This window comes from Balaenoptera ricei, chromosome 11 (assembly GCF_028023285.1).
Source record: "Balaenoptera ricei isolate mBalRic1 chromosome 11, mBalRic1.hap2, whole genome shotgun sequence".
Lineage (NCBI taxonomy): Eukaryota > Metazoa > Chordata > Mammalia > Artiodactyla > Balaenopteridae > Balaenoptera > Balaenoptera ricei.
Window position 1 is genome coordinate 69,707,806 of NC_082649.1, and position 20,990 is coordinate 69,728,795.

The window sequence follows — 20,990 nt, forward strand, 5'->3', positions numbered from 1 at the left end:
ACACCAAAGAGAAAACACCTTGGCCACAACCAGGACTTTGGTAATAAAGAAGTCCATGAGTAGTCTATTTCATTGAACCAATACCAAATTTAAAAAGCTACCCACTCAATTCCCAACTTTGTCAAGGCCTCAGGAGAAAACAGACTATTTACAAAAAAACAATAAAGGTACAGCATCTGCTGATGATAATCTCTGGAGAAAAGTAAGAAGCAAACCTACTGCATTCATGAAATCATCATTCTTGAAGAGTATTCTCAGCAAGTGGCCCAGCATACACTCTGGATCAGCTCGACCTACCAAAAGAAGAGGGGAGGAACAAACAAAGGAATGAGTAAGTCATCCCAGTCAAGCAACTCAGACCTCTGGAAAGGCACCTGGGTTGTTTAAGTACTATTAAAAGGCCAGCAAAAATTAACAGAAACAAAGAAAAGATTCTTTTGATGAATCAGATTTAATAAGGAACATTCTTTAAAATTAAAAATGACAATAAAAAATTTGAGACACTGCTCTCTAACCTTCCCATATCCCAGCATATTGCCTACACATCAATGCTGAATTAAATAAATAAGCACTAGACCCAGACCAGTATCAGTAAGAGTATACAAGGTCTACAAAAGAATCATAAAGGCGCCTAAGAGAATGAAAACCCATGACTTCCCAGACAAAGAAAGGAAGGAAGCACAGCTTCTTTTGATGAGTGGCCTGGAGAAGATAGGCTCCAAGTCCAATCTCTCAACTATAATGCCAACAGCAGCAGAGATGTGTCCTCAAACCTGTAATGACACTCCAGGTCTGGGGGACAGGGGGAATTCCACCAAGCAATCACCAATTCTAGAGATAAAATAAACCTGGTCATCTTAACTTCTGAGCTCCTGGGGAAAGAAAGGAGGCCAGGAACCTAGGATTTACTCAACACACAGCCTAAATGTAAAAGAATTAGTTAATGGTTGGGAAAATTACTGGTTTGCTTTTAAAACAGATATCATCTATTTAATTTTCCTTTCAGAGTGGCAAATTTAGTCAAAGGATACAATTTAGGATGAAGAAAAGATATAAGCTGCTGATATAAAGTTTTTACCAAGCTGTAATTAATATCCCAAAGTAATTCACAAAAACAGAAGTTAGAGAATGGTACCATAAAAACAAACGTGGACCTCAGATTACTTAACTTTCTCTCTTTATAAAAGATGAAACTGTGACCCTTGTTTTTATTAACAGAAATTATGCCTAATGACAAATATGACTTAACATAAGTTAGGAAGGAAAAAAACTGTCTTTAAATTTCTACTGAAAAAAGGCATTCTTCTCTCCCTTCTTCCTCGTTATCATTTTATCCTTTCCAAGGCAATGTCACTAAGCATGATCATCTCTTTAATTCTTTTCACAATCTCATGAATTAATTTCTTTTCACTTTCCTACTATTTCATGCTCTGATTGCCTTACTGAAGATGTGAGTTCAATAGCCATTCTCAAAGTCACAAGTGGGGATGTCTAGGACAAGAGCAGCAGGTAACATCACATAAACAACTGGACACTCAATCTGAAATGCTTAGCTTACTTACATTTGGGAATAAAAGTCTAAGAAACAGAAATAAACCCTGGAACATTTGGGTGGATATACAATGTTCTTATTTTTATAAGTCCCACTCATTCTCACTATCTCTCCACATACAAAATCTCAGACTCTTCTCTCCAAAAAGGACTCCTGGTTTTACAAAGAGAAAATGTATATGCAGTGTGGGCCCACACGACATAAGCTTTGCCCACTGGTAATCTACCTTAGAGAGAACATAAAATAGCAGTCTCAAGTCCCATACAGTTCTGTATTACAGCAAATTCCATGCCAAAGCAGGCTGGTTTGTCATGGCTCTAATTAAATTAGCCCAAAAGAAAACCACATTAACATGAGATGGCATATTTTAGCTGTTGGAACACTAAAGTAGACATCAAGAAATCCATTCATTCATTATTCAAGGTTCCAAGCATCAATTTCATAACTAAAAGCAAGGCACTGAATGCATTCTCAACCACATCTCCCCGTTAGTAAAAGGATAATTATTGTTGTTAGAAAAATGAAGGCACAGAGGATAACATCTTTTGGTTTAAAAGTCAGAAAGAGAGAACATATTTCTCTTTTTACATCTTTGTAATCGTATCAACTGAGTCAATAAGGTATATCTATATAATTCAGTTCCTTTAAGTTAGCTTCTAGTAATAGTAATCTTCCATTTAATAGGTAAATATTAAAAGTATTTCCATTTTTCCAGGAATTTATTTTTCCTCTCTGCCCCCACCTTGAGCAATATTTTAACAAATAAATTCTATTTCAATTGAAAAATATTCCTTATATTAAGCAGTTTTCTTTTGTAAGAAAATTAGAGCCAGGCTTAAGAGAACACAGTCTCACCAGGATGTCGATCATCAAATGGGTCTGGATCCCCCTTACGATATTCTTCAGTTTCTTTTTCAATCAATTCAGACATCCTAGCACAAAGAGAAGACAGGGTCAATTCTAGACAAGCATACAAAAAAAATGTATCACTACCTACAATAGTCAATTAAACAATCAAGGTACAAAATAAAAGCAAAAAATTAGAAAAAGGGTATTTTCCTAACAAACATAAAGATCTAAACAACTATCTCATAAAACAATTTCCACTCCCAAATTCATTCTTCTTTCCAACTCTCCTGTCTCAAAAAATAGCACTATCCCCTCAGAAGCCAAAAACAAGGAGTCATCATTAAAACCTTCCTTTTTCTCCCCATCCCCCACAGCAATAATTCCTATAAGCTCTACCTACAAAATATCTCCTGACTTCAATCATTTCCTTAAATCTTGACCATTCCTACCCTTGTCCAGACCACCTTTATCAACTTCTGGACTACCCGCAATAGGCTTTTCCCTGGTCTCCTTGTTTCTTGCTTCCATGCTTGACCTGACACAATACACCTCCAACTTTCAATGACTTACCCTCAACTTAAATAAACCCAAGCACTACAAGGTTTACAGTAACCTGGTTTTTGTCTGCATCTATGACCACTTCTTGTACTCCTCCACCCCTCCTTTATTAAGCTACAGTCACATGGCCTTCCCTGCTCTTCAGAGTCCAAACTCGTAACTGCTTCAGGACCTTTCTAGGTGCTGTTACCTCAGCCTATAACATTCTTCCACCCACCCAGGTTCCCACCTCTGCCCTAAGCAACCACTCACCTACTTTTTCTCACTAAAGATTAGTTTTGCCTGTTCTACAATTTCATATAAATGAAATCACATATACTCTTTTTTTTAAAATTTATTTTATTTATTTATTTACTTTTGGCTGCGTTGGGTCTTCGTTGCTGCGTGCGGGCTTTCTCTAGTTGCAGCGAGCGGGGGCTACTCTTCGTTGTGGTGCGTGGGCTTCTCTTGCTGCGGAGCACGGGCTCTAGGCATGCGGGCTTCAGTAGTTGTGGCTCGTGGGCTCTAGAGCGCAGGCTCAGTAGTTGTGGCGCACAGGCTTAGTTGCTCCACGGCATGTGGGATCTTCCCGGAACAGGGATGGAACCCGTGTCCCCTGCATTGGCAAGCGGATTCTTAACCACTGCACGACCAGGGAAGCTCCACATATACTCTTTTTATGTTTGACTTCTTTCACTCAGCACGTTGAGTCATCCATGTTGTTGCATGTTATCAACTGTTCTTTTTTATTCACACATTTTTTTTTGAAATAAGAAAAATCACTTTCTGAGTACCCTAAGGACTGACATTTTAACCTATTATAATGACAATCAAATAAAAGGCTTTCATGCTCTCCAGTATCTAGGATGCTCTATCCTAACTCAAATTTTCCTGCATGCTTTATTTCCACAAAACCATACTTTCTAGTCTTAAGGGTTAAGCTCCCTGCAAAAATTCTTGCCCACTCTGGTATATTTTTCCCCATCAAGCCTCAAAAGTATTTCTACCTTTTCTACCTTTCCCCCTAAACTCTGAAAACTCTCTTTGCCACAAAGGATGATCACACAAAATGTATTTTAAATTACATATTATAAGATCTACTAGTATCTTCAGTGGAAACTAAGCAACATAGCACAGCAGAAGTTAAAAACATGGATTCTGGAGCCAGATGGCCAGTGTTCAAATCATATCTCTTCCCCTGTTTGTGACTTCGGTCAAGTTATTTAACCTCTCTGCGCCTAATCTGTAAAATGAGGATAACAGTCCCTATCTTACAGAGTTTCCCTGAAGTTAAAGTTAATATATGTAGTCTGCTTAAAACAGAACTTAAGTCAGAGCTATTTAGGTGGTGTTCCTATGGAAACTGGGAATCAATAACAAATAGAAAACAAATTAATCTAAGGTAGATATTGATGCAATGGGGCAGGAGGGAGCCTTCTGGAGGTAGTACTCAAGTTCTATAATTTGATCTAGGTGATGATTTTATAAGCAAACAATCCATCCCTCAGTATCCACAGGGAATTGGTTCCAGGACCTCCCAGGGATACTAAAATCCTCTAATGCTCAAGTCCTTTGTATAAAATGGCATAGTACAGTTGGCCCTCCACATCCACAGATTCAAGCAACCGTGGGTCGACTATAAATTATACCTCAATAATATAAAAAAAAAACCCACAAAACCTGGGTTAAGCTCATACAGCTTGGCGCAATGCCAGTCCTTTTTCACAGAATTAAGTCAAAGGCTTGATTATAATAAATAAAACAACATAAAAAATAAAAAGTCAATCAAGTTATAGAGTTGTACATTTTTCTTAGGAAAATAGCCAAAAGATCATTTAAAAAAATAGTCAGTAAAGGAGTAGGTAAGCCTGAAATTCATTTGCTTTTCATGGAATACACCAAAACACCCAAACTGAAGCCAGTTTGCAGGGTGAGAGGGATGACAGATGTGAAGGTAATTTAGGAAATAGCCAGTGAACTAACAGACCCACAATTTGAAGGATGGTAAGAGTTTTGCCCCTATCTAAAATAAACTATACTTTGAATTCATCCTACTGTCTCTTAAAGTCCTAGTCTAACCTTAAAGATCTTTTTAAGATCTTGCTCCATATAACTTTATCTTCCATTCCTACCTTATATTCACCCTCCACTTTGGTGGGGCCCATTTCCTCACTGCCACAAAAACATGCCCCAGTTCATTCGCCCCTAGATACATTTTTCAGTCACATTTGAACTTTTCCTAGAAAACCTTGTCTCTGCTTTCAATCAAGGTATATTCTACCAACTTTCAAGTCCTTGTTCCAAGGAACCTTTACCACATCCTACACTGGAAAGCCCACTGGAATTGGAGTTAAAACCCAGTATTTCAACCTTAGCTTTCTACTGCCTGGCTATAGTCTTTTGGGTTTTTTTGTTTTGTTTTTTTGTTTGTTTTGGCCACGTTGGGTCTTTGTTGCTGCGCGCAGGCTTTCTCTAGCTGCGGCAAGCAGGGGGGTACTCTTTGTTGTGGTACGCGGGCTTCTCGTTGCGGTGGCTCCTCTCTTGTTGTGGAGCACGGGCTTTAGGTGCGCGGGCTTCAGTAGTCGCAGCACACGGGCCCTAGAGCACAGGCTCAGTAGTTGTGGTGCATGGGTTTAGTTGCTCTGCAGCATGTGGGATCCTCCCAGACCTGGGATCGAACCCATGTCCCCTGCATTGCAGGCGGATTCTTAACCACTGCACCACCAGGGAAGTCCTATAGTCTTTTGCAAGCAGCTCAGAGGATGGCTATCTTTTAACAATGTAGCTCTCATACCTTTAGTGACAAATGAAGAAGCTGAGGTTCAGAGCAGTGTCTCCTACAGTTCTGACACACAAAAGGTCCTCAAACATTTGTTGAATGAATAGAAGAAACGGACTCATTCAAATTCTTTCCATTCTCCTAACCCCTAGAATATTTACAAACCACACTGCCAATCTAGCACTTCATTATATACCATTTTGTACTACTATGCATTTTTTGGAACCATTAGTTGCCTCCCAGATGGTTATCTCCTTGAAGATAGGGTCCCTCCATTTAGGCTCTGCACTGCTGAATACCATAGCATAATGAAAAAGTTCAGGGTCAAATATGATAATTAATATGAAATAATCCTGAAAATAAAGTTTTTTGGTTTTTGGTTTTTTTTGGCCTCACCACACAGCTTGCAGGATCCCTGCCCAGGGATTGAATACGGGCCCCAGCAGTGGAAGCACCGAGTCCTAACCACTGGACCGCCAGGGAATTCCCGAAAATAAAGTATTAAAAAATACTTTATATTTTATTTTTTTTGAGCAATTAAATGAATGTACCACTAACACTATCATCCCCATTTATGACTCTCTCCTCCTTTCAAAGGTACATCAATCATAATCCACACACGTTAAATGCACAATACTTAAGATTCTTAAATTCATTGTGGCTGCACTTCAAGTAGCTTGTGATTAATAGTTCTTAATCTCCAATGCCTCTACAAATGAAAATCCACTTTCCACCAGTCAGCAATAAACCTTTCCCTAAAAGAAAAACTGTACTTTCACATGTTCCCTACCTATCAAGAGCAATTATGAACAAAGCATTTATCCCTGTTTAAACTTTCATAAGATCATAGTTCTCTTTATCCCTAGAAAACAGATCATTGCATAAACAAAGTTTTTTTTCTCTGCTATGATATCACAGATTAGATGTTAAAGAACCCCATGTTCCAGAGGCTTCCTGCTTAGAAAAACCATGGGCATCCCAACCCAGCCTTTTTTTTTTCACTTTCTCTTCTTCCTTAACACATTCATTCAACAAAATTATGTCCCACACAGTTTACTATGTACCAAGCATTGGGCAAGTCAGTGTCTGAAGAAACACAAGGAGACACCAATAAAAATGAGTAGTACCTGACTTCAAAAAAAACTTACAATTTAGTGAGGAGACACATGTAAAAAGATAATTATAATACAAGTAGTAATTAAAATGGGTGGAAGACTTTTTTAAATTGAAGTATAGCTGATTTACAATGTTGTGTTAATTACTGCTGTACAGCAAAGTGATTCAGTTATATATATATATACATACATATACATACATTTTTTTCAAATACTCTTTTCCATTATGGTTTATCACAGGATATTAAATATAATTCTCTGTGCTATACAGTAGGACCTGGTTGTTTATCCATTCTATATATAAAAGATTACATCTGCTAGCCCCAACCTCCCACTGCATCCCTCCCCCAACCCCCTTGGCAACCACCAGTCTGTTCTCTATGTCCATGATTCCATTTCTGTTTCACAGATAGGTTCATTTGTGTCATATTTCAGATTTCACATATAAGTGATATCATATGGTATTTACAAACATGATTCTTGAACTGCTTCCTGAAAGGACTAGAGCTTGCCAGGCAGATATACCAAGGAAAGGCATTTCAGGCCAAAGAAACAGCAAGTGTAAAGGCACACAGACACTGGAAAATATGGTTCTATTCCTCTCTGAAGAACAACACTATGAGGCAGAAAAAGGAGGTACAGACTAAATCATAAATGGCCTCATAGGCCACTCTAAATTACATTTCATTCTGAAGGAAAAGGGTGCCAGGGAAGAATTATGAGCTGAGGTATGACAATCAGATTTGTGTATGAAAAAGATAAATCTTTCAGCAAAGGGGATGATATATTAGAAGAGGGTAAACTGCAGACAGAGGGATAATGCACACTGCCTAATGAGCCAGTCAAGACATGATCAATACCTAATAAAGGAAGTGGGAATGGGGAAGAAGAGGAAGCAGAAACCCTCAGGGCTTGGTGACTAAGTTGTGCTAGTAAAGGAATACACTAGGGAGAATGATTTTCAGTTTTTAGTTTATAACTATTTACACCAAGACAGAGATTACAAAAGCACAAGCTGTGAATGAAGACGGAGGTAGGATGAAGGTGATAAGCTCTACTTTGAACACAGTATGTTTCAGGTATCTGTGGAATAACCAGGTTAAACATGTGTACACCCATCAGCTGAGAAATGGGTCTGAAATTTTTAAAAAGAAGGGTCTGAAGTGAAAATAGAAATTTGAAAGTTAACATGAGAATAATTTTTTAAATCATGGACAGAGATGAAACTATCTAGGTAGAATACTTAGGGTGAAGAGAGAAGAGAACCACAAACAAAACCTTGGCGCTAAAACACTGGCAGGAGAAGAACCTAGGAAAGAGAATGACAACAAAAGGGCCTGAGAGGGAAGGGAAGAAATTGTAAAAGGTTCAAGAAGTAGAGAGATAAAAGACTAGTTCTGACAGAGAAAAAAATGGATTGAGAATTCATGAAGTGAGCCTTCCTTCCTTCCTCCTTTCTTTCCTTCCTTCTTTCCTTCTGTCTTTCTGTCTCTCTCTCTTTCCCTCCCTCTCTCCCTTCCTTCCTTCCTTCCTCTCTCTCACTTTGCTTCATCTGGGCAGCCAGAAATTATTTTGCTCTGAGAAGTGAGAATAAACTAGAGGAAGTGAAAAGAGAAGAAAGAGAATTACTGAAGGCCCAGTCTGTTCTCTTGAGAAACTATTTAATGGCCTACGTTATGCCAACGCTTATGCAAGGTCTGAATGAGTGTTGTAAGGTCAGACCCAATGACCCCATTGATTTTCTGGCAGAGTATCTTTTCCAAGAACAATCCTGAAATGCAGTGAAACTTTAAAGATCTCGTGTCATATACTTTTACAGAGCTGGAGATGAGTTTAACATTGTAATTTGAAAAATTGCTTTAAAAATGCTTTTCTAGTTTTGGGGAAATTTTTTTCTTCCTGCAAACAAATATTTTATTAAGTAGAATCATTAAAAAAACTTCTATGGAAAAAAAAACAAAAAGAATTCACAAAGTGAAAATGTTCTATACCATTCTCCAACTTTTTTTTTTTTTTTGGCCACGCCGTGTGGCTTGCAGGATCTTAGCTCCCCAACCAGGGATTGAACCTGGGCCCACGACAGTGGACTGCCAGGGAATTCCCAATTTTTCCTTTTTAAAAAAAAAAAACAACTTAATTGTTCATACCTGGTAAGGATAGGTACCATGTCCTGCCCACTGCCATGTTCCTTTTCCCACTGCTCCAGCAGGGTAGTGAGCTCAGCTTTGGAGTCCACATGTACCGCTACTGTAGTCATGACTTGGCCTAAGGAAGCAAAAAAAAAAAAAAAACCACACACACACAAATGAACACAGGCAAATAAACTTGACATACTTCCTATGAAAAGAAAAGTGAGGAGGGAGGAAAAAAGGGATGAGCAAGCAAGGGAAGTAACTAAAAGCATGGGAAATTTAACCCTTGGACCCTGTAGATAATTTTATTTGTGGTACACTGGGAAACCCAGGATTGGGAGCCTGGATACTCATCAAATCATGACAAACAAGTCTTTTCATCTCTCTCAACCTCAGTTTGCTAGACTGTCAAATGAGACAGGGTACTAGATCAAAATCATGATTCTTAACCTTTCTAGGATCAGGAATTCCTGGGAATCAGACAAAACCTATGGTTCCTTTCTCCCCTCAGAAACACACATACAGCTATCCCTGCTTTTCAGAGAAGTTCGCTTTATGCCACTTCATTTTTATGAAAGAACTACATTAGTATCTGTTTTTGTTAACCCAAAGAAATCTGAAGAGGACTTCTGCTTTTATGAAAAAAGGCGAAAAGCAAAAACAGCGTTGTTTGCTTTGCAGCGAGCCATTATAAAGGCAGTGTGCACCCCAAGCAGTGAGAGTGGCCCCGCCAAGCTCCTTCCATGGGAACTACACTCAGCATCAAGCTGCTACAGCTTTGAACTGTGCCTGTGAGCATCTGTGCTTTATCTCAATTTCTGTGCATCCGTGAGCAAGATGTGTCCTAAGGTAATTGCCTCTTCAAGTCATTTCAGCTTACGAAAGGTTTCACAAGAACACTCTACAACCTGTACCTATACACCACATGTATAATAATCCCAAGTCTAGAACTCTGAGGTCCAAACCTTTGAGGTTTTTTTTTTTTTAAATACAGAATACAGCAAAAACTACTCCCAGAAATATTTTGCTCTTGTAAGTCTTCAGGGAAAGTTCTATGAAAGATAAGCAACATATTCCTGTTAATTCTTAACAACAGATCAAGAACTGAAGTGGATATCATTACCAACATGAAAGCTGAGAAAGAATATTATAAACCCATTCATCCTTCAGCCTTCCTAATCTGTCTCACAGCTGATCTTCTGGAAGGAGGATAAGAGGCTGGAGAAAGGCAGAAAAAGTTGCTGGGTTGAGTGATCAGCCCAGGGGTACAGAAGGACAGGGAGGTGAGACAGGCTCTGAAGGAGCTGCATGTGACATCCACACGGGGAAGAGAGGTTTATAAGGGACTCCAAAAGGAATAAATGAGACCCAACCATTTAGATGGTTTACAGATCAACTTCTTTGCCAGAGCAGTCTTAGGATCAAAATGTCAAATCCTGCCATGCAAAATGTGTATTTTCACAGAAATAGCAACTGTTCTGTAAAAAGTTTCAGTCCACAAAGGCATTACTAGCTCATCTAGAATTATTGTTCACTCTTCTACCACAAGACCAAAAGAAATATATTTACCACCAACTCTCTAAATTTTAGACATTTATGTTTTAATCAAGTTGATGCAATTCTAATAGTAGATAGTGATTCATGTCACCTGAGCTACCCCTTACTCCAAAGAACAAATATTTCCAAAAAAGAAAAAAAAAAAAGTTAAAATGCTTTTCTACAAAGAATCCACATTTTCAGTCTTTCTAGCCAAAGATATACTACAGATGTGACCAACTAATATAGATTTCTGACCTTAACTTGAGAAGAACTAGGCTGTATTTCTGACTGCAATCTACTAACTATATATGCATTTTTTAAAATAAATTTAATAGGAATAATTATAGATTTGTAAAAAAAAAAAAAAAAAGTTGCAAAGATAGTAGGGAGAATTCCCATATACCCCTCACTCAGTTCAGGTTCCCCTAATGTTACCTTATTTTATAGTGACATGGTGTCAAAATTAAGAAACCAAAAACTGGTATATTATCTTAACTAAACTCCAGACTTGATTCAGATTTCACCAGTTTTTCCATTCACGTCCTTTTTCTGTTCCAATATCTCATCCAGGCTACTACATGACGTTTAGTTGTCATGTCTCCCTAGTGTCCTCTGGTCTCTGACAGTTTTTGAGTTTTTCCTCATTTTTATGACCTTGCCAATCTGGAGGAGTATTAGCCAGGGTGTAGAGAGGGGCAATAATTTAACCAATTTTTTTCAACAGTAAAATTTTATGCTAAGGTAAAAGACCTAGAGACTGGGCAAAGTAGTATATGTGGTAACAGCAAAATTAATCTCTTAAGACACATCCTAAAAGTGCAGGGGAGAGATGGCTTTACTGGTGCATTCTACCAAACATTTAAAGAATTAAGATCAATCCTCAAATTCTTCCAAAAATTGAAGAGGAGAGACACTTCCTAATTTATTACATAAAGCCAGCATTACCCTGACACCAAAGACAGATAAAAACATCACAAGAAAACTATAGACCAACATCTTTTATGAAAATAGATGCAAAAATCCTTAACAAAATACTAGAAAGATGAATGCAGCAGCATATTAAGAGGATTAGATATCATGACCAAGTGGGATTTAACCCAGGAATACAAGGGTGGTTTGACATATGAAAATCAATTAAAGTAATACAATACATTAACAAAATGAAGGGATAAAAATAATCATGTGATTGATAGGGAAAAAGCATCTGACAAAATCCAACACCCTTTTGTGATAAAAACACTCAATAAACTGGGAACAGAAGAGAGCTTCCTCAATACGGTAAAGGGCATTAATTATAAAAACCAACAGCTAACATTATACTCAATAGTGAAAGACCGAAAGCTTTCCCCCTAAAATCAGAAATAAGACAAAGATGCCTGCTTTCACCACTTAAACACTGTACTGGAGTTCTAGCCAGAGCAATTAGACAAGAAAAATAAAAGCCATCCAAGTTGGAAAGGAAGATGTAAAATTATCTTTATTCACAGATGACATGACCCTATATATAGTAAAGCCTAAAGAATCTACAAATAAAAACTATAGTTAATAAACAAGTTAGCAAAGTTACAGGATACAAGATTAACATGCAAAAATTAGTTGTATTGCTATGTACAAGCAATAAACAATCCAATATGAAATTAAGAAAACAATTTCACTTAAAATAGCACTAAAAAGAATAAAATGCTAAGGAATCAATTTAAGCCAAAAAGGCACAAGGCTTCCACAAGGAAAACTACAAAACACTGCTAGAATAAATCAGAGAAGACCTAAATAAATGGAAAGACATCCTGTGTTCATGGATTAGAAGACTTAATATTGTTAAGAAGGCAATACTCTCCAAAGTGGTCAACCGTCAGTACAATCCCTACCAAAATCCTAATGACCTTTCTTGCATTAGTGCAAACATCAATCCTAAATTTATATGTAATTGCAAGGGATCCTGAATAACCAAAACAATCTTGAAAAAGAAGAAAGTTAGAGAATTCACACTTCTGACTTCAAAACTACAAAGTACGATCATCAACACAGTATGGTACTGTCATAAGGAAAGACATAGATACCAATGCAATAGAATTGAGAGTCCAGAAATAAAATCTCATATTTATGGTCAATTGATATTCAACAAGTGGGCCAAAACCAGTCAACAGGGAAAGAATTTATTGAAAGACCATTAGACCATTACTAGAAAGACCAATGTTTTCAACAAATTGTGCTGAGACAACTGGATATCCACATATAAAGGAATGAAGTCGGACCCTTGCCTCACACCATATACAAAAACTACCTCAAAATGAATCAAAGACTTAAATAGAAGAGCTTAAACTATAAAACTCTTAGAGGTAAATCTTAATGACTTTGAAATTGGCAAGGGATTTTCATTTGACATCAAAAGTATAAGCAACAGGGCTTCCCTGGTGGCGCAGTGGTTGAGAGTCTGCCTGCCAATGCAGGGGACACGGGTTCGAGCCCTGGTCTGGGAGGATCCCACATGCAGCGGAGCAGCTGGGCCCGTGAGCCACAATTGCTGAGCCTGCACGTCTGGAGCCTGAGCTCCACAACAAGAGAGGCCGCAATGGTGAGAGGCCCGCGCACCGCGATGAAGAGTGGCCCCTGCTTGCCGCAACTAGAGAAAGCCCTCACACAGAAGTGGAGACCCAACACAGCCAAAAATAAATAAATAAAACTAAAAAAAAAAAAAAAGTATAAGCAACAAGGGAATAGATAAATTGGACCTCAACATTTAAAACTTTTGTGCGTCAAAGTACATTATCAAGAAAGTGAAAAGACAACCCACAGAATGGAAGAAAATCTTTGCAAATCATATATCTGATAAGGATCTAGTATCCATAATATATAAAGAACTCCTACAACTCAACAATGACAAAAAAACCTGATTCAAAAATGGGCAAAGGACTTGAACAGACATTTCTCCAACGAAGATATACAAATGGCCAACAAGTACATGAAAAGATGTTCAACATCATTAGCCATTAGGAAGATGAAAAACAACACCACAATGAGATACCAATCATACGACTAGGATAACCAAAAGCAAAAAATTAGAAAATAAGCACTGGCAAGGGTGTGGAGAAACTAGAATGTACACTGCTGATAGGAATGTAAAATGGTACAGCAGCTATAGAAAAGAGTTTGGTGGCTCCTCAAAAAGTTTAAAAAAAAAAAGTTAAACATAGAATTACCGTATGACCCAGCAGTTCCACTCCAAGTTATACACCCAAAATAATTGAAAACAGATATTCAAACACTTGTACACAAATGTTCAAAGCACATTCACAAGAGCCAAAAGGTGGAAACAACCCCAAATGTTCACCAACAGATAAATGGATAAACAAAATGTAGTTATATTCATACAATGCAGTATTATTCAGCCGTAGAAAGGAATGGAGTACTGAGACATGTTACAGCTGTGGATGAACCTTTAAGACAATATGCCAGGCGAAAAATGTCAGACACAAAAGGTCACATAGTCTATGATTTTATTTATATGAAACATTCAGAATAGGCAAATCCATATACAGAAAGCTACCTAGTGGTTGCCAGGGACTTGGGGGAGGGGGAAATAGTGAGTGACTACTTAATGAATATAGGGTTTCCTTTTGGGGTAATGAAAATGTCTTGGAACTAAAAGAGGTGATGGTTGTACAACACTGTTAATCTACTAAATGCAACTGAATTGTGCACTTTAAAATGGTTAATTGTTAATTTATGGTATGTCAATTTTACCACAATTTTTTTAAATGGGGGGAAAAAAGGCCCAGGACGGAATGCCTCTTGGATAACTTAAGCAATCAGCCTAGTAGAGCTTATAAAGGCAAATTTAAAAGAAATACTACCTCTAACAAAGGTCAACTCAAGGGCATTAAAATAGTAAAATTTTAGAGTTCAATTTAGAAACACACATGTACTTCTGGTATCATTTTCAAAATTTCCAATTAACTATGCCTAAAAATAATTATAACTTTGGGAATATTCACTTGCCCAGGGAAAATATAAACTTAAACTAAAATAATAATATCAGTGATAATTCATTTTACTCTCAATGAAAGATTAACAAAATGCAAAAGGTGCAGTCATCTTGTTACAGACAAGACAGTGAAGGTACATTACTCAATTCACCATGTTCCAAAGTGAGTTCTTTAAGTGGTATGCAGAATTTATGGCCTAATAGTGATACAATAGTTACCAATTACTGAATATCTGTATGAGATAGACACGTGGTTAAGTAATCTATTTACATTATTCTGAATTTTCACAACCACCCTGCCCTTATTTTACAGATGAGGAAAAGGGCTCAGAGAGGTCCCCAAGACCACTCAATTGGTACTTGGTAGAAAAGGGGTTCAAGCATTCAAATCCCAACTCTGCCAACATACCTGTGAGATCTTGGTCAAGTTATTTAACTTCTCCAAATCTCAATTTCCTTATCTGTAAAATGGAAATAGTTGTTGCAAGGGTTAAATGATAATACTGTCCATACAATGGAATAATATAAAGCCCTACAAAAAATATGTAGAGGGAATTCCCTGATGGTCCAGTGGTTAGGACTTGGCGCTCTCACTGCTGGGGCCCCGGGTTCGATCCCTGGTAGGGGAGCTAAGATCCCGCAAGCCACACAATGCGGCCAAAAAAAAGTCTTTATCCTGAAGGATGCCTGCCAAAGTATTTAGGGGTGCTGTGTCTGCAACTTATTTTCAAATGGTTCCACGAAATAAATATATACCACATCTACCTACTAAGAGAAAACATGGCAAAATATTAATAACAAGTGTTGAATCTAGATGGATAAATAAGTATTCATTTTACTATCCTTTCGAATTTTTTTCTAATTAAAAAGTAGGAGATGGGCTTCCCTGGTGGCACAGTGGTTAAGAATCCGCCTACCAATGCAGGGAACCCAGGTTCAAGCCCTGGTCCAGGAAGATCCCACATGCTGCGGAGCAACTAAGCCCATGCACCACAATTACTGAGCCCGAGTGCCACAACTACTGAAGCCCGCGCACCTAGAGCCCATGCTCTGCAACAAGAGAAGCCACTGCAATGAGAAGCCCACGCACCGCAACAAAGAGTAGCTCCCCCTTGCTGCAACTAGAGAAAGCCCACGCGCAGCCACAAAGACCCAACCCAGCCAAAAATAAATAAAGTAGGAGAAAACTAATAAGAATTTCCTTTCCTAATTTGGACCAACTCTCAGTACACTGTCAAGTGAGAAAAACAAAGAACACTCTTTGCTTGTGTGTGTGTGTGTGTGTGTGTGTGTGTGTGTCCCTGCAAGAATATATAAGAAACGGATAATAACTATTACTTTTGTGGCAAGTAACTGATCTTCTGAAGAATAAAGATAGAAGAAAGTTTTTTTTCACTATATGTTACTATCCTAGCTCTACCATTTTTCCACTATTTTGTTACCTTTTGTAACTTTTGAGTTAATCCATAAAATCTGTTCTCTTCTAATACACAATACTATATGGCCTATTCAGCAAAAACTATCCCAAAGCCTAAAAAAAAGTTCACGTTAAGGATTCCCATAAGGTTACAAATCTGAAACAAATGCCTGTAAGCACTCCTCTTTTTAAAAAAAGAAAAAAACCCAAGTCTGGAGCTTCAAGTAAAATTTACCTAATAATTAGTATAACATATTAGATCATGTATAACAATACTCTATTACTGTCCATGACCATGACAGAAACAACACTGGTAACAAACCAACTTTGATCACTTCAAACCAACATGTGGTTCATTCCACCAGATTCCTCCTCGATAAAGTTTAACTACTGTACAGCAGATAACATAGTAAAACATTGTGCTCTCCAACTACTCAAGAGATGTTGAGCATAAAAGGATTTCCTTCATAGTTCCCAAATTCTGTATCTATTATTTCCTTTACATCCAAAATATATCACCACTCGAAAAATGGATAAGTGTAATATACAAAACCCAAATCTTGACAGCGTCAAGAAGAATAACAAATCGATTCCTAAAGAGTCTAATTATACAAGCTTACAAAAACCTTAAAAGTAAACTGAGACAAGAAGATTACAGGACAACACTGCCAATGAACCTCTCACTCTGTACATTAACAAAGCGTTTAGAACAGGAAGATGCTGTTAATAATTAAAACTTGTAGACTAATTAAAAGGCTTCATTGAAAAGACACAGTAAGGAAAAACTGAGGCCAACGTGACACAGTCAATGACGAGTCATCTAGGACTCAAAAAGAACTACTACAAACACTCCAAAACTACTTCTTCAGCACAAGCAAAAGCCAAGCGCTAACAGTGCAATAAGAGGAAGTGAGACGCAAACCGTCTAGGAAGAGGGAGCTAAGCAAATGCCTGACATCCAGTTAAAAACGACTGTAACCACCGGAAATAGGATCCCGGGAAGCTTGGCGGGCACTCCAAGGTTTGGCTCTAAGCTGCAGGACCCGGACACCTCTCCTTCCACCCATCTCCACCACCATGGGGGCGGGGGGGGGGGTGTGGGAGGAGTGCCCAGAGAGCCCGCCCCCCCCTCGCCCGACCAAGAGCCGGGCGGATGCAAGGGGAGGTGGCACGAGACCGAGGGAGGAGAGAGCCAGCCCAGGTGACTGGAACTAGGGGCGGAGACACAGTATGGGAAGGGGGCCGCCATACGACATGAAAGATGGAGCCACCCACCCCGACCCCAGGCCCGTACGGAACGAAGTCTGGGAGAACTGGGAGGAAAAAAGTGATGAGAGGAATGAGAGGCGCCCCTCCCCAGGATAGGGGCGGGCACACCCCTGCCCCCCAATCCGGGCGGAAGAGTTACTCTTGGGAAGCTTCTTCTGCGGACTGGAGGAAGAACGTGGAGGCCCCGCCCCCGAGCCAAGAATCTGGAGGATGAAAAGTCCTGTCAGGCCCCGGACCAAGCGTCTCGGGAGGCCCGGCCCGCCCCCTCCCAGCCGGCGGCCCAGGCAGGTGCCGCCCCTCCCCCAGCCCAGCGCCCACTCTCCCGTCCGACCGACCATGCGCCCTGTCTCCTCGCGCCCCTCCCGCAGAGCCGTCTCCCTCCCTTCCCGACTCACCTTCCTGGGCGGCTCCGCCGCTCCCCCCTGACCCCGCCAGCGGCCACAGCTCACACACGCCGTCTCAGGTCCCGCACTCTCTCCCCCTCACTCACACACAACGCGACCGCGACTCCGGAGCGGCCCACATATTATGCGTCACTCGTTCGCTACGTATGCTGCGCGCGCGCGCGTCCCCCGACTTGGCGCGAGGCTTGCTGGCAGGAGGCGGGAGGAGAACGCGAGGGCGAGCGGAGGAATATCTACGAGCCCCAAGTCGCGTGGAAAATGAAGTTCCGCCTCTAGGGGCGGAGCCCACCAAGTCTTGATTGGCGCGTGAGCAGTTTGCCCCGCGCGTTGACTTCTGGGGTTTGTAGTTTTTAGCATAAACGAGAACTGCTACATATTCATTGGCTGCTCAGGAAGGCGGAAGCGAAAAGCGAAAGACTCCATCCTCCCAGCCCAAAGCTAGAACGGCTGGATACCTTCCCAGTACCTTATTCGGCCTGTGTGAGAGGGAAGAGCCGTTGTTTTATTCTCCCATTGGCCCCATTATACCTAGAACCTACCAGGATCTAAGAAAATATTTCCCGAAGTGTATGAGAAATCACAGCAGTCATTAAGCAGAAGGCTCTGGTCTTCCTGTTCAAGACCTAGCCTGTAGGATCAATAAATATTTATCCTAGATATTATATGTGAGGCAGAGAAAAGGAAAAAATCAAAAGGAAATAGATTAAGGCAGAGCTGACCTCAGAGGTCATCTAATTTCTTTATTTTGCAGCTGGGAAAAGTGAGACGCGGAGAGAGTGAGTAACTTGACTCACATCACACAACCAATTACCAGCAGAACCAGAACGACTCCTGACTCTGACTCGGGGATCCCTTTTTGGAGACGCGAAAGGTAAACTCCACAGCTGAGCAGAATCTCTCCCTGACAAGATCCTATCGAGCCTTTATCTCTGGGAGTCCTGAGCAAGTTTCTGTGCATTTTTACGGAGTCCTCACAGTCAGCACTTTCACATGGGGAACATGGACACAGCAGGCCGTCTGCCATGCTCAGGTTCCATAGCTAGATTAAGAAGCTAGCCAGAGCCTGGGTGCTGGGTCTCTTGATTCTGTTCCCCACCAGACCCCATTCCCCGCTTTCCAGAAAAGAGACCTCCCTCCTCTTAAGTATGTAACTTGACACAGGTGATACTCAGGCACAAAATTCTAGAATGTTGGGTGGCAGTGTGGCAGACGTGCCACCTCTCTGCAACGCTTTCACCTGCCACAACACATAGCTCTGTTCTCTGTGCTTCTGGGACTTTGCCTATAATGGCCACTACCATTACCTCTGACTTTATATAGCTCTGAGCCAAGTGTTTTAACCACACTTTTTCATATAACCCTCACTACCACCCCACAGGGTAGGTACAGTTTGCCACCTACACAGATGAGAAATCTGAGCCCAGATTGGTGGCCCAAGGAATGGGGCCCAGGTTCATGGGTCCAGAGGCTGGACTGATAACTTTCCTACATCAGTGCTATAGCAACCCTTCACCTGACTTTCCTGCCATGCCTCCCTGGGTCATGAACCCAAAATGCATGAGAATGGAGCACTCAAGCCTTAGATACCCTCCATTTTTCCATGATCTAGCCAGTGCGGTGGTGACTTCCCCACTGACTGAGGTCCTGAAAGGCAGATCCCTTGTGGGAACCCAGGTTCCAGCTTGCCTCCTCCTGGCACAGCCTCAGCCTGCCACCAGATGGCACTGCTCCCCTTCAGAAAATCAGCCTGGGGCCCTGGGTAAATGATGGGAATAAGGGGCATGCCAGAGGGCCTTTGGAGAAGCCAGGGCCCAGGAGGCTGGGGAAGCAGAACAGGAGCTATACAGGACCTGTCTAGCAACTGCTTCCTCCATAATCTCTGTTCTATAATGCCTGTGCCCCCCATACCTCTGCCAAAAGCCCCCCACATACCTGCAGCCGCAGACCTGCAGGCACTCCCAGACTCCCACTCTGGGAAAAGACTGCACTCAGGTTTTCTGGGCTGCTTCCTCCATAATCTCTGTTCTATAATGCCTGTGCCCCCCATACCTCTGCCAAAAAGCCCCCCACATACCTGCAGCCGCAGACCTGCAGGCACTCCCAGACTCCCACTCTGGGAAAAGACTGCACTCAGGTTTTCTGGGCTGCACACACATTTCAAGCACACTCACTGTCACATTTCGTAGGCCAAGGTAACGTGTGCCAGAGACACAAGCATGCACTCCCATGCACTGGCGCCAGTCCTCACAGCCAACACTTTCACATCTAAGTACATGCAAGTACAAAGCTACAGATAAATCAGGCCCACACACCCAGCTTGACCTGGCACATCACACCTGAATCATTGGAAAAAGAGATTCCTTGGCCTCTTTAGAAGAACATTTCTGGACTCTGTCTCCCTCTGCTCTGTGTGTGCCCATCTCCCCTTATGGTATGCCTCAAAAAGCAGCAGCCACCATCCAAAAGGGCAAGAAGTCATGCTTGCAGGGCTGCCCAGTGGCAAAGGGAGAGCAAGAGCAGCCCAGCCCTGGTCCCAGCACAAAGGGCTACAGACTTAGGTATGATCCAACCTGCCCTCATCCCCACACATGCCCATGCACTAGGGTAGGAAAATCAATAGCACCATGTCCTCTGAGCTTCAGGATGCTCCTCCTCTTTCCCCTATCCTCTGTCTTCCCCATCTCCCCCTCTTCCCTTTTCCACCACCCCTTCTTTCCCATCACTTAACTTCCAGGTTCACCGGACCCAGGTGCTCCCATCAGCCCTTCCCCACCCTGGTGCCACCACAACTCCTGTGCCTCCTCCTGTCCCACATCTATTCCCACTCTGCTGTTTGCTGAGCAAGACTGCTACTGCAAGTGTCCAGGAGTCACAGGAGCCACTGAGGAGAGGCTCGGGGCTTCCAGGCTCTGGGCTTCCAGGCACTGGGGACCCCAACCTGGACAAAAAAGGGAATTCTAATCATTCACTTGGTGCCCTCCCCCTTCCTGGGGGCCCCTACAACCCCCTAGAAAGATGGAACACTACCCCTGTTGCCCAAGAGGTGTGCAAAGCAACCACCCTGTATGACGGCATCCACATCCACCATTCTCATTTCACAGAGTGAGAAACTGAGGCTCCACCTCGTCCAGTGGCCACAGACACTGCAGTCTCCAGAAGTCAGTACCCCCTCCTGCTCCCACAGGCACAAGTTCACAGAGGGACCTAAGACTCAGGTGAGAAATGAAGCAATGACCCCCCAGTCCCGCCCCAATTCCCACGTACCAGGACCCCAGCCAGAGTGAGGAGCCCCCAGAAGAGCCCCATGCGATATTGAGGACATACTTATATATTTTAAATTATTCTTTATCTGAAATTAAAATTGAACCGGACATTCTATATATTATCTAGCAACCCCACCTCAGAACCACTG

At 41.2% G+C, this 20,990-nt stretch overlaps 1 protein-coding gene across 4 annotated transcripts in view; it reads right to left on the reverse strand.

Moving 5' to 3' along the window:
• The window catches only part of DCAF1 (DDB1 and CUL4 associated factor 1), an 88,787-nt gene extending 71,048 nt beyond the window's left edge, over positions 1-17,739 (reverse strand). Inside the window, exons 1-5 of one of the 4 annotated variants that reach the window (XM_059939769.1) lie at positions 17,570-17,738; positions 14,898-14,949; positions 8,980-9,097; positions 2,408-2,484; positions 220-293 (exon numbers count right to left, since the gene is read on the reverse strand). In XM_059939769.1, coding sequence (XP_059795752.1) covers positions 220-293; positions 2,408-2,484; positions 8,980-9,089 — 261 coding nt within the window. In that variant the 5' untranslated portion in view covers positions 9,090-9,097; positions 14,898-14,949; positions 17,570-17,738. Of the gene's footprint in view, positions 1-219; positions 294-2,407; positions 2,485-8,979; positions 9,098-14,897; positions 14,950-17,569 lie in introns of all 4 variants that reach the window. The other 3 variants (XR_009505866.1, XM_059939768.1, XM_059939770.1) reach the window with 3 other exon arrangements.
• Positions 17,740-20,990: the final 3,251 nt, after the last annotated feature.